Source organism: Pectinophora gossypiella, chromosome 10 (assembly GCF_024362695.1).
Source record: "Pectinophora gossypiella chromosome 10, ilPecGoss1.1, whole genome shotgun sequence".
In the NCBI taxonomy this organism is placed as follows: Eukaryota; Metazoa; Arthropoda; class Insecta; order Lepidoptera; family Gelechiidae; genus Pectinophora; species Pectinophora gossypiella.
The window spans coordinates 4,492,235-4,506,089 of record NC_065413.1 but is presented as its reverse complement, the minus strand read 5'-3'; the positions used below and the strand labels follow the sequence as shown (position 1 = coordinate 4,506,089).

General features: G+C 39.4%; 2 protein-coding genes across 5 annotated transcripts; both read right to left on the bottom strand.

Annotated features, from left to right (window-relative positions):
- Window positions 1–4,298: 4,298 nt before the first annotated feature.
- Window positions 4,299–6,680, bottom strand: LOC126370372 (uncharacterized). The gene is made up of 2 exons (XM_050015210.1): window positions 6,646–6,680; window positions 4,299–4,902 (listed from the first exon to the last, which is right to left on the bottom strand). Exons 1-2 carry the CDS (start codon window positions 6,678–6,680, stop codon window positions 4,299–4,301), a joined length of 639 nt encoding a protein of 212 aa, XP_049871167.1.
- Window positions 6,681–7,367: 687 nt separating this feature from the next.
- Window positions 7,368–13,768, bottom strand: LOC126370203 (uncharacterized). 4 transcript variants are annotated; one of them, XM_050014984.1, is made up of 4 exons: window positions 13,462–13,768; window positions 13,014–13,353; window positions 12,378–12,497; window positions 7,368–11,679 (listed from the first exon to the last, which is right to left on the bottom strand). In XM_050014984.1, exons 1-4 carry the CDS (start codon window positions 13,570–13,572, stop codon window positions 11,666–11,668), a joined length of 585 nt encoding a protein of 194 aa, XP_049870941.1. In that variant the 5' UTR covers window positions 13,573–13,768; the 3' UTR covers window positions 7,368–11,665. The 4 variants fall into 4 exon arrangements, with proteins under 4 accessions (XP_049870941.1, XP_049870939.1, XP_049870938.1 ...); XM_050014982.1 differs by having other exon boundaries at window positions 12,378–13,353; window positions 13,462–13,591; XM_050014981.1 differs by lacking the exon at window positions 13,462–13,768 and having other exon boundaries at window positions 13,014–13,422.
- Between the last annotated feature and the right edge of the window lie 87 nt (window positions 13,769–13,855).

Here is a 13,855-nt window from a genome sequence, read left to right as displayed (position 1 = left end):
ATCCGTCTAAAGCACATATTCACAATCTTTAAAGCCGAGGAAAAGAAGCTGCAAGAAATACCTCGGCAAAATAATGTTATACAATTCAGTAAAGTACCGTGTATTCAGTAATGTTCCGTTATGTGCCTAATACCGGTTCCCAGACAGTTAATCCCATGCATTCATATCTACTAAATAATCAGTTTCTCAAGATAGTTAAAATATGGTCGACAGACGCGGGTGCGTTGGACTATCACCAGTCCCCATACGGTTCATTATATCCACCTCAGTTGACACCTGAGGTGTAAAAAAGGCCACATTAAAGCAATTTATTTAAAAAAATATATTTCAACTATTACAATTTTTTTAACTTTTAAGTGCATATATGTACAAAGTAAGTGAGCAATATCAACAAATGTCCAACAGCAATATTGTTTTTTATATGAATTACTTCAATGTGGCCTTTGTAACTCTCGTGGTCTTCTGTTGATTGCACTTCAAGCAAAAACAACGTAGGATAAACAGAACCCTCTTCTGTTTGTCAAATTACACTATTATTTTATTAGCTACTATATTAACATCTCGAGCTCCTCCGTGCTTCGGAAGGCATGTTAAGCCGTTGGTCCCGGCTGCATTAGCAGTCGTTAATAACCACCAATCCGCACAGGGCCCGCGTGGTGGTTTAAGGCCCGATCTCCCTATCCATCCATAGGGAAGGCCCGTGCCCCAGCAGTGGGGACGTTAATGGGCTGATGATGACTATATTAACAAAATTGGGGTATTAGCCAAGTTGCAAACGATTATGACAGTCGATAGTGACAGTATGTAAATAAATCAATATTTTTTCACTGTCACTGCTGATTGTCATAATCATTTGCAAATCCTCAGTCAAAGTACTCAAGTGTTCCCTTATTTGATATCTTGATGAATGTCTTGTTTTGCAGAACTCGTACCGCTTTCAAAACCGAAAAGACTAATTGCAAAAAAAGGAAAACGACAAAAGAAATTCGCAAAAGATACACAAAATGAAAATCCAGTATATCTTCCGGTTGATTTGCTTAAGAAACCTTTGCTCAGGCATCAGGTAGTCCATTTCTGTCCTAACTTGGACATTGCTAGAAAATGCATAAGGAAATGTGTTGCCGAAGGGAAACCAGGATTTTGCGGGAAAGACCACGTGTGTTACTGTGGTCACAAATACGAGGACACCAAATTTCCTGATGCCCCAAAAGTTCTTGCGAAGTTCAAAAATTTTAGAGATTTCTACGAAATGTACTATCCAGAATATTATAATAAGAAACACAATAAATCTATGTCTGAGAAACATGATGAGGATAATACTATTGTTGGAGGAATTTTTAATAATCATTATAAAAAAGTTGTTGAAAAGGCTAACGCTAATAAGAAAGCACCACATGACACACCCAGAGAAGATGCGATAATAGAAGATGTTCCTGATAATAAATAGAGATTTAGTTTATTAAACTGGCAGCACCCTATGACGCCTCTTTTGACATACTTTCCAAACTACTTTCACCAAAAACAATATAGATGGTGTTAAAGCTGTAACTTTAACGTGATTATTACTATTTTCTCATTACTCGATTACATATTTAATTATTCAAAAATACAATGTAACGCCAGAAGCATATGTAAAAATAATTGTTGCTTGTTATTTGGATCACATACATACATAAACTGCCTATATACGTCCCACTGCTGGGCACAGGCCTCCCCTCAATCAACCGGAGGGGGCATGGAGCATACTCCACCACGCTGCTCCAGTGCGGGTTGGTGGAGGCGTTTTTACGGCTAATAGCCGGGACCAACGGCTTAACGTGCCCTCCGAAGCACGGAATCATCTTATTTTTTCAGACAATCAGGTGATTCAAGCCTGAAAAGTCCTTACCAAACAAAGGACAGTCTCACAAAGTGATTTCGACAATGTCCCCATCGGGAATCGAACCCGGACCTCCAGATCGTGAGCCTAACGCTCCAACCACTAGACCACGGATGCTGTTGTAATTATGTATAATTATGTTGCTACCTATATTGCTTCTCTTTATTTCGATTAGAATGATACTGGGTGGAAAATGTAATTCAATCAATCAATAATACTTTATTGCACAACGACATATACAAATGACATAAACATACGAATAAAACATAAGCACAATGGGCGGCCTTATTGCTTAACAGCAATTTCTGCCAGGCAACCCAATTAGGCAGGCAATTGTGCCTGGGTGTAATAAAAAAGGTCATCTTTATACCCAAAAACATAGACAAAAAATGCATTATGACCGTTATCCATGAAATTAGAAGGTTAAACGAAGAAAAATCTGTACAGCGCCATCTATATTGTTTTTGAGGAACGTAGCTTGGAAAGTTCCTCAATTATAACTAATATTGATGATCGAATTGCTGTAGTTTAAAATGTTAAAACGGCTATCATATTTTGCCGCTAATTTAGCTATGCTCCACTAAAAGTACTGAAGGGTAGACTATTATTATATCGACCGTGAACATATTGGGCAGTTTCATTTCTTTACGTCTTTTTTTTCTGACTAGAATCGCTATCGGCCCACCAGTGTCGATTAATTCTTTCAAATATAATCCTCTTAGATGACGCAATGAGCCGAGGCTCGCGCGCAACTGGGCACCCTCAGGCCTGTTAGCTTAAATACTGAGTGAGAGTAAGTTAAAACTTTTTGAGGCAAATTTACAGGTTATTCAATCTAATTATAAGTCATCAAGTCATGGTGCGAGGAAGCTAAAAAGTTCGTTAAATAACTAGGGCGACGTCTGCGAGATCGTGGTTGCGACCCCCGCACCGGATCATACCTGGTTCAGCACATTTTTTTTTTTTGACGTGTCTTATTGTAGGTTTGCCGCAGATGGCATTAACTACTCTCGCTGGCCATCCAACGCGGCAACGCGGCCAGCGTGATGGATACATTTGAGCCGGGTATATTTGACTAACTTTAAGTTTAATTAATATCCAGTTTTAAAAAAAGTTGCAAATCATAATGTATTTGCGAATATCTTGGAATATTTAAATTCCTTAATTATCTTTTTTTACTGGTACCAATGAGTTATTTATCTTAAGTGCAATTTTAACTAACACGGTTGGCTTGAACATTGATGGCGATACGGCCCACCACCTAATCATTAACAGTAAGCTCGGTGAAGCGTAGGTAGGTACCTACTTAGTTCATCTTGCGATAAATGTACAGTCATGAGCAATATAATGTACCCACTTTAGGACTCTGTCGCACTAACATATTTGACATTTAGTGAGACTTACAGTTCAATTTGTCAAAAACGTTAATGTGACATGGTACCAAAGGGTATACATAATGCTTGTGACCGTACCTGTAACTAACTTGTGTTATATTATGTCGATCTCTATTGAGGTACAGTAGCTGGTTGCTATTGATTGCTGTGGTTGTATGTATTATTGTTTATTTTATGGCGGTTTGTAATTTGTAACGGTTAGAATTCGGTTCCGTGGAGAAATCATTACCCAAGAAATAATCTACTCCCATCTCGACAAAAAAATTGTAAATTTTCACCTCCCCTTCGCTAGGGAAGGACAACAAAAAATTGATTGATCGAAAAAAAGTGATTGATATCCGATGCGAGGGTAGATTTGTTGTTCAGTCTTTATGAAGTCAGAATTTTTTTGAATGCCTTTATTTTGTGCTTTTTCTGAATATCCATAACTTGATGCATGCTTTATAATACGTGACAGGCATAGAAAATTAGAAACGTTCCTTTTATTTATTTCATCATCATCACCAGCCCATTATCGTCCCCACTGCTGGGGCACGGGCTTTCCCTATGGATGGATAGGGAGACCGGGCCTTAAACCACCACGCGGGCCCAGTGCGGATTGGTGGTTATTAACGACTGCTAATGCAGCCGGGACCAGCAGCTTAACGTGCCTTCCGAAGCACGGAGGAGTTCGAGATGAAAACTTTTTTTTTGTGGTCACCCATCCATCCTATGACCGGCCTTTTTTTTTACGTTGGAAAATGCGTTACGCATACCACGCCGCCCGGGGGGGGCGACGTGGTTATGTGGGACTCCCCGGGTGTCGCCACCCGGTATACCCACTAAAAACCAACAGTGTTCCTCCTTGCCGCCATGTGGCGAGGACACGGGAACGCAGTTGCACACAACCGCGTCCCCGCCGGCGGATGCCCGTTAGGGCCCAACGCCCATGGGAGCGCGTCTAGCGCCTCCCCCTCCGCCGAGGGCTGCCCCGGAACACTGGGGAGCCCTCCGGCACGGGACCTATGTTGTGTCACAGGTCCCCGTCAAGGCGGCGCTCGGTTTATATTGACCAGGTGCGCCTGTCGCCGCCTTCCAGGTCGCCTGCGGCGCATCGGAAGAGAGTCCGCGGAGTTCTCCCGCTCTCTCTCCGCCGCTTCCTTCTCCGACATCACTGCGTCTGAGAAGGTGGCGACCGCTCTCCAAGCCGCTTCACTTCCGACCATGGCCACGATCATGGCCGGCAGTGAGAGATCCGGGCCTATCACGGCGGACAAGGCAGCGCGAGGGACCGCCCAAGCGGGGCACTCCTCGCGCGTGTGCCGTGCCGTGTCCACCATACCGCCAGCACAGTGGTGGCACTCGGCAGTTGGTTCCCTCCTGACCACCCCAAACAGGTACTCACCAAAGCACCCGTGCCCGGTGAGGACCTGCGTGAGGTGGTAGTTGGGAGCGCCAGGGCACTCGACCCAGCTCCGAAGAACTGGTCGAATTGCCGCCACCAACTCTCGGCTTGAATTCGGGGATTCAAGAGCCTCTTCCCATGTGTGGAAGAGAACATCACGGGCGTCCTTTCTCCACTGCGCCACCTCCCGAGGATGTGGGAGATCGCCGTTGTTGCTGGCTGCGGCGCGCCGCCCTATGACCGGCCTTTGCGAAAATTGCTTAACTTCAGCAATCATAGACCGAGCGCGTTAACCGCTGCGCCACCGAGCTCCTCACTTTATTTAAGTATTTCATTTTTATTTAATGTTTGTCATAGAATATTGAAGCTAGTTATGACGTCGGAGCTCCTTCGACTTTGGCGACGTCGTGGCACTCGGTATGTAGATTGACGGAGCGAGAGAACGGCAACGTTTATTTGACAAAAGCTAATCGCCGTTTGTATTGACAAAAGTCGTGTTATCAGGAAGTTCTCATTGTATAGAAATGCCGCGGGAGCTATGCTGATGGGACCGCAATACGCTTAAATCGAGCATATTATATGAGGCAACTATCGTATTATAAAACTTTCCCAATCATTGATTGCTTCTTTGGTATCGGGCAACCAGAATTAGCGCTTGTGTTACTACGCAATGAACGGCGGGTAAACTGACGTTGCGCTCCGGCCCGAAATATCTAAATGCGACCGACATGCGGACTCATTAATGTGTCATAAAATATGTAACTATTTGTGTGGACTCCTTTAATTTAATCTTGAAAGCATATCTCCCTTGTTTCTATGATCTGTGCGTGTTATAACAATAAGGTAGGCAATGAAGGAGTTCAAAGTTCATCAATTCATGTGCGAAAATAATTCAAGCCTGTTGTACAAAAACCCGGTTTAAAACTAAGTAATGTGATGTTTATTTCTATAAACAAAGATATTATTTGCCACAAGCTCTATCTAGCGAAGCCTATACCCACTGAAGCTGTCAACTTCACAAGGATTTAACACGCCCATTATTTACTACTTTAATATAACCCTCGACGATTAATGTTAGGGCATAAAGGGGTGGGATGACGTCACTACTAACAGGCGGGGTGTTCTAGAAGTTAAACTTGTAGGTTTAATGTGATTTAGGTCGTGGGCTGTTGTGGGACCTCCGTTATTAAAAAAATTGATGCTACATCTGTGGCAGGTGAAAATATGTAGAAAACCTAATGAATCTAATTTTACTGTATTTCCAATTGTACTTGTCAGAGGTAGGTACATCAAAAGGGCCCTCGCACATGATTTTTGTAGCGATGCAGTAGTGACTCTGTCGCGTGTACGCATCGATACAGTCGTGAAGCGTTTGCGAGCTGTGTGTGGCGACGCAAACGCGATTCAGTAACAATCCCCTCTATTCTTCCCCTGAGGTTGTCCTACGCGGTCGCGCGTTTGTATTGATACAGTCGCGACGCTGTAACGCGTTAGCATCGCGTAGTGAGGTCATTGACGGACTTCTGCACCCATAGCGTCAGGGTTATTATTGAGCCGCCAGAACTCTTAGAATGGTTTCTGTCCAAGTAGTTAATGCCATCTGCGGCAAATCTACAATAAGTCACTTAAACAAATAAATAAAAAAAAGTTTAAAATGGCTTAAATATTTCAGAAAATATATCTCCTCCTAGTCTCAAAACCCAGGACTCCCGGAACTCAACGCTCTTAATACTAAAACACTGACACTGTTATCGCCTGTAACCTCAATCAAGGTACTAACAAGTCTTGATACTTTCACCAACCGCCTGAAAGTGTCAAGATGGCCACATAAAATATAATTTACGATTACGAGAATACAGGATAAATATCTCAGAGATGTGAGTAAGGGCATGAGCGTATAATTTAACTAATTAAAATTGAATAAGCCCTTAATGAAAGCTTCCGTACAGATGGTAGATTTAGGAGGATATGACAATGTATAATTTTACCTTTTCATATCAGGAAGTTTTCCACCATCCCACATTACTTAACACAGCATCACGCTTGTATTCCCTAAGGGATAGGCTGACGTGTATTAGATGAATAGTAACACCCACTGGCGATATGGACATGGGACTTAAACAAGGAGTGGCCTCGCCAGCTATGGCGACACGGGCATGGGACACCCGTGTTTCAACACTAGCGACATAGGCATGGGACTTAAACATAGCTGTCGAGGAGTGGCCTCGCCAGATATGTCGACATGGGCACGGGACATGGGACATGGGACACTAGTGAAATGCATGGGACTTAAACATAGCTGTCGAGGAGTGGCCTCGCCAGATATGACGACATGGGCATGGGACATGGGACACTAGTGAAATGCATGGGACTTAAACATAGCTGTCGAGGAGTGGCCTCGCCAGATATGACGACATGGGCATGGGACATGGGACATGGGCCACTAGTGAAATGCATGGGACTTAAACATAGCTGTCGAGGAGTGGTCTCGCCAGATATGACGACATGGGCATGGGACATGGGACATGGGACACTAGTGAAATGCATGAGACTTAAACATAGCTGTCGAGGAGTGGCCTCGCCAGATATGACGACATGGGCATGGGACATGGGACACTGGCGACATGGGTGTTTAGCACAAAGATAAGTTTGATAATGAACTTCACTGATTTTAATTAATTAATTTTGTGGAAGTAAAATAAAACCACCATTATAGTTACATGGTTAAACAGGAAGTCGTTTTATTTCTTTTTTTTATCCCTACCACAGATTATATCATATTTGGAATTCGGATACATGTTCGGGTTGAACAGATTGGGGGGGGCACTTAAAATTATCTTAAATCAAGTAAGTACCAACCACTAAGTTTGAAAAAGTATCAATAAACAAAGTTACATTAATAATCAAAAAGTTACTTAAGAACGTTTCCACTAACAATTAGTAGGTAAGTATAAATTGAGAAAATAAAAAATGAGTTTAACTACTTTACTCTTACACAATTAAATAACAATCATAAAACCTAAAAATCCTACTATGAGGTATAAGTATTTTTACAAATGAAAATAACATGAATTTAATAAAAAATCTACTTAAAGGTATGTTTGTTATGTTTAAATCAAAATAAGCTTACAGTTTACACAATGCTATACAAAGTTAAAACAAAACATAAATTACCTACTTCAAAAATATTTTTACGTAGATTTTTACAAACAAAATAAATTAGGAACTTCTAAGAGATTTTAATCTAAGCATAAACTTATATTTTTACCAAAAATAAGTGGTAAACTGCCCTCTAGCAAAAAATCTAATTTAGAAAGTAATACTGATACCTAAGAAAGCTACATGAATAATAGAGTTATCTATATCTATCAATGAATAATACTACTTAAAAACTATTAATAATAAGTAACATTATATACTTAGGAATCATTTAGAGGCAAGGGGCAAACATTCATGATACTAGTTTTAACAATAGACCCTTTAAATGTTTTTATATCAAGAGCTCGAACTCTTCCATCTTTGCCTGGAAAGACATTAATGATTCTACCAACTGGCCACTTCAAAGGTGAAGCGTTTTCATTCCTTAAAAGGACTAACATCCCTTCTTTCAAGTTCGGCTGAACATTTTGCCATTTAGGTCTATTTTGCAAAGTTACTAAATACTGCTTATGCCATTGCTTCCAAAAATTCTGCTGCATTTGCATACACTGTTTCCAGAAACTAAGTTTACCTACTTTAGTATCAACTAGGTTTAATTCTGGATATGAAGTAATAGGTGATCCAGTTAAAAAATGCGCAGGCGTTAAGTAAGACATATCACTTTGATCTCTAGACATAGCAGTAAGAGGACGAGAATTCAATATTCCTTCTATTTGTACTAAGACTGTGTACAATTCTTCAAATGTCAAAACAGTATCTGAAATTACTCTTTTCAAGTGATATTTAATACTCTTCACGCCAGCTTCCCACAAACCACCAAATATCGGAGAATAAGAGGGAATAAAATGGAATTGAATCCTTTCACTGTTACAATAATTTATAACATCGTTTTGGTGTTTTGTGGAAGACTGCATATTATATAAGTCTTTTAAAACATTATTAGCTCCCCTAAAATATGATCCATTGTCACAGTAAATCTTAGAGGGCTTATTTCTTCTAAAAATAAATCTTCTCAAACAAGCTAAAAATGTTTCAGTCGTCATATCGGAAGCTAATTCTATATGGATAGCTTTAGTAGTAAAACACACAAAAATGACAACATAAGGATTTCTAACCCTAGTCTGTTTTACATAGAAGGGTCCAGCATAGTCTGTGCCCACAATTTGAAATGGACGAGACATACGCACCCTATCCAATGGCAAAGAGCCCATGAGCTGTGAAGCAGCCTTAGCTTTAAGTTTAAAGCAAATTAAACATTTATGTAATACAGACTTTATCTCCCTATTAGCATTAAGGAGCCAGTAATGTTCATTCAAACTATTGAGAATTAATTTCTGCCCAGCATGTTTCAATCGTAAATGTTCTTTTAGAATGAGCAGTCTAGTAATATTAGACTGTTTTGGCAAGATAATAGGATGACGCTGACTGAAAGTCAGGTCTGCGTTTTGTAAACGCCCTCCCACTCTTAGTAAGCCTTCAGAATCTAAGAAAGGATTTAAATTATTTAAATTGGACTTTAAAACATTATTTGACTTTAAAGACTTTATCTCTTGCATAAAATGCTTCTCTTGGTCGAGTTTGATAATAGAAAGCAAGGCAGAATTTAGTTCTTCAGGACATAAATTACCCTTTTTCTTGTTTACATTTTTTGCATTGCAATTATAAATAAATCGGTTTACATAACACATAATCCTGGTTAGCTTTTCAAGGTCAGAAGATTTATCTAACACATCATACATAGAATTTTTGATATTACACAAATTACATGTTTCTTTTTCTACTTTTAGTTCTGTAATAGTAATTACTTGACTTTTACCTTTACCATCTGAATGTACATAATCATAACTATGTAAATATTCTGGTCCATTAAACCATAATTCTCCCAACTTGGACTTGAGTGACTGAGGTGATAAGCCCCTAGATAAACAATCCGCAGGATTTTCACTGGTACATACATAATGCCACTGAAAATTTGAAGTAAATTTTTGTATTTGTTTCACTCTATTGTGAACATAAACACCCAATTTTTCAGGCTCAGTACCCACCCACGCAAGTACAATCTGGGAATCAGAATAAAGAAAGGTTTTTACATTATATTTTAGACTTAAAACGTCATATACTTTCTTAGCCAACATAGACAATAATAAAGCACCGTTTAATTCTAGCCTAGGTGTAGTAAGTTTCTTATTTTTCGGATTTATACGAGATTTAGAACACAATAGGTTAACTTTAACATTTTTGTTGTCATCAACAACTCTTATATACAAGCAGCACCCGTATGCAATATCAGAAGCGTCAGTATAACCTACTAACTCCAACGATTGCGAGGAAAACACATTAATATTTCTAGGTACATCAATAGAAGACATTTTTACCAAAGCAGTAGCAAAGTCGACCCATTCCGTATTTAGGGTATCAGGTAAATAATCATCCCATTTTAGATCTAAAAACCACACCTTTTGCATGAAGTGCTTAGCTTGCACTATCACTGGACCTATCAGACCTAACGGATCAAAAAATTGGCTTATAAAGCTGAGAACTTGTCTCTTGGTGTATCTCTCAAGGATCTCAGCTTGAGGACAACGCATAGATAAGGCATCAGTAGACACATCATAGGATAAACCTAGAGTTTTCATACATACATTACCATTTTCCTTTAAATCACGATTACCTAAATATTGCAATTCTAATGGAATATCTTTCAATATTTCTGGACAGTTTGAAAACCACTTATGCAGGGAGAAACTCGCCTCGCTCATAAGTTTAACTAATTCGTCCTTGATACGACATAACTCAGAAATATCCTGGCTACCACATTGAATATCATCCATGTAACTAGAATGTTTTAAAACAAAGGATGCTAATGGATATTCATTTTCGAAATTATTAGCTAGTTCCATCAAACAGCGAGTAGCTAGAAATGCCGAACTTTTTAAACCATATGTAACAGTTTTTAACTGTATACATTGTACTGGATCATTACAAGAATTCCGCCATAATATATTCTGCAAACAACAGAATGGTTCATCAACAAGTATTTGCCTGTACATAGCTTTCACATCACATAGTAAAATATACCTATAAGTTCTTAATAACACCAATATATCAAACAATTCACTTTGGACAACATCTCCGTTGAGCATTATATCATTTAAACATAAACCGCGCTTCGTTTTCATGCTCGCGTCAAATACGGCTCGCACGGGAGTCGTTTTACTATTCGGATTCAATACTGGGTGATGTGGAAGGAAATATATGTTACCTGCATCTAAATTATAGTTGTTAATGTCATAATAAGTGGCATGATTTTCATCCAAATAATCTTGTATGAATTTTTTGTATTGCTGACATAATGTGTCATCTTTCACGAAACGTTTCTCTAAATTATACAATCTATGCAGAGCATAAGAGAAACTATCCCCTAATTGTATATTTTCCAAATCTAATTTAAGAGGCAAAGCCACAGAAAAGCGTTTGTTAATTAACTTTACAGAAGACCTAAAGCATTCCTCTGCTAACTGAAACTCTGTTGAACCCTCCTTGAAAACATTAGGTACCTTTTCACATTGCCAGAAATTATTAATATTATTATTTAAATCAAATAATAAAGCATCTTGCTCACATTGTCTTAATAATGAATTATCATTTCGAGGTTCAGACAAGTCAGATATTAAATTTGTTTTTGCTGCCTGCCCTGATAGGTATGTATGCACGGGTTCACTTACTTTAATATTAATACAGTGATTAGAAGAATAAATCTTGCCAGATGAAACTGGTAGAGTCCCGGCGACAACATATCCGAAGCAGGTGTTAATTAAAAACGGCCCAGACGGCGTGAGGGGCAGCGATTCACGCTGCAAGACCTGGAAAAATATGTCACAACCTAATAATAATTGTATTTCTCCAGTTTTGTTGAAATTTTGATCAGCAAGCGTTACATGGGCTGGTATATCAAAATTATCAATTTTAAATGATTGCTGGGGCAAATCACACGTGATATTTTTTACCACACAGCAGGACACATCAACCTTATATGTATTTATAGATGAACACACGGAAAATTCAGCCTTTTTTGTAATTTTATTTGTGCCCTCAACTACACCAGAGATGGATTGATTAACTGGGAAGGTTTTGCAGTTTATCTTGTTAGCTAAATTTTCTGTCACAAATGATACTTGAGAACCACTGTCCAATAGGGCTCTTGCATATGTCAAAGTCCCATTTTTATTATATAAGCCTACCATAGCCGTTGGAAGCAGTACATCCCTTGACAAGCTAGTGTTAGACATAGATACCGCATTACATTCCCTATTCACCCCATCATCCATAGCAACAGCTGTATGAGATGAATCTTCACTGCTTGGCAACTGCACATGTAGAAGCGTATTGTGCCTCTGTTTGCATACAGCACACATGATGCGTAGCATGCATTTCCCTCGATGTTCATTCAGACACAGTGTACATAAATTATGATTTCTGACAAAAGCACACCTTTCTTTTACTGTAGCCATCTTAAATTTGTGACACTCGTATAATTTATGAGAAAGCTTGCAGTACTTACATGCTGGCTGAGGCTTCTCTGCTGCCGCTACCCCGCTGACTTTAGGAGCTCGCGTAGACTTAGCAGTAAATGATGGCTGCTTCTCCTCCGAGGTGTTTTCCAGTGCCAATGCACGCTTCTCTAAATAATCAAGAAATTCAGATAGTGTGGGAACTTCTCTAGCATTTCTCTCAAGGTGGAAACCCCGGTAAGTATAGATGTCAATCTTTTTAGCTAGTATGTTAATGAGAAGTATATCCCAATGTTCCACTGGCTGTTTTAAGTTTTTTAAGGCTTCCATGTTCACATTAACAGTGCTAATGAGGGAACGCAGGTTGTGTGCAGTGCATTTAGTAAAAGCAGGCAAATCCAGTAAGCTGTCCACATGATAATTAATAATTTTAGGGGTATTGTCATACCTCTTTTCTAAGAGTTTGACAGCTGTGACGTAATTATCGTCGGTTAAAGGTAAATTTCTTATAAGCTCTAATGCTTCCCCACTCAAATAAGAGCGTAAGTAATAAAGTTTTTCGCATGAACTTAATTTTTTGTCTGTGTGAATCACAGAACGAAACATGTTAATGAAAGGATAATATTCTACCACTTTCTCCCCATTAAAATTGGGTAAATTAATCTTTGGAAGGTTTTTAAACGTACCTGGGTTAGAATTCTCACCGCCATTCGGTTTGGCCTCGGTTTGCGGACCCGAGCAGGCCTTATCCAGCAGCCCAACAGACTCGTAATATTTGTCCTCATATTCGCCGTAATTTTCAGCGTCCTCGTCGGCCAGCACTAAAATCGCCTTGTTTAACTGCATATATTCTTGAAAAGCCTCCGACATGCGAAGACGTTTTTCACGTAAGGCCTCACGCGAGGTAGCCGCCATTGCATCAGCATCGTGGCAAAAGTTGTTTAGCCGTGACAAAGTCCCCTTGATATATCCCCGCTCGGCGACGAGAGCCTTTAACTTTGCCTTATCTTCACTCATTATGAAAATCTAGAAAGATACACCAAGAGAAACTAAATAAAATTACGTGCCTGAATAGGTACTGCTTTGGTAAAAAACCTTTTGTAACAAAACGATAAGAACCTTAACTATACTTACATGTACTATATGTAAAAGGTATCTTATTATATATTTTTTACAACCAATTATGCTTTTCTTTGCCAAATTATAAATTATACAAAATCGAACACGAAATAAAATCGTAAACATAAGCCGCACACGCTTCGAAATGAAGTTAGTCAAGTACGTTTTTCTTTTTTCAATGTTGCCAACCTGACAGCTGCGCCGTTCGGATACACGCAGTACGCTCGATTTAGCTGCGTTCGATGATGATCGATTATGAAAAACGTGAATAGCTCCGCCTTATTTTATTTACCGTCTCTTTCGTTCTTACTTGGAATGACCGAAATGGAGTGACGATACGACTTGAAGTTCTTGCTGTTTCGAAGGAATTTTGAGATGGCTCTTCCGTTTCAACGCAGTGATGACAACT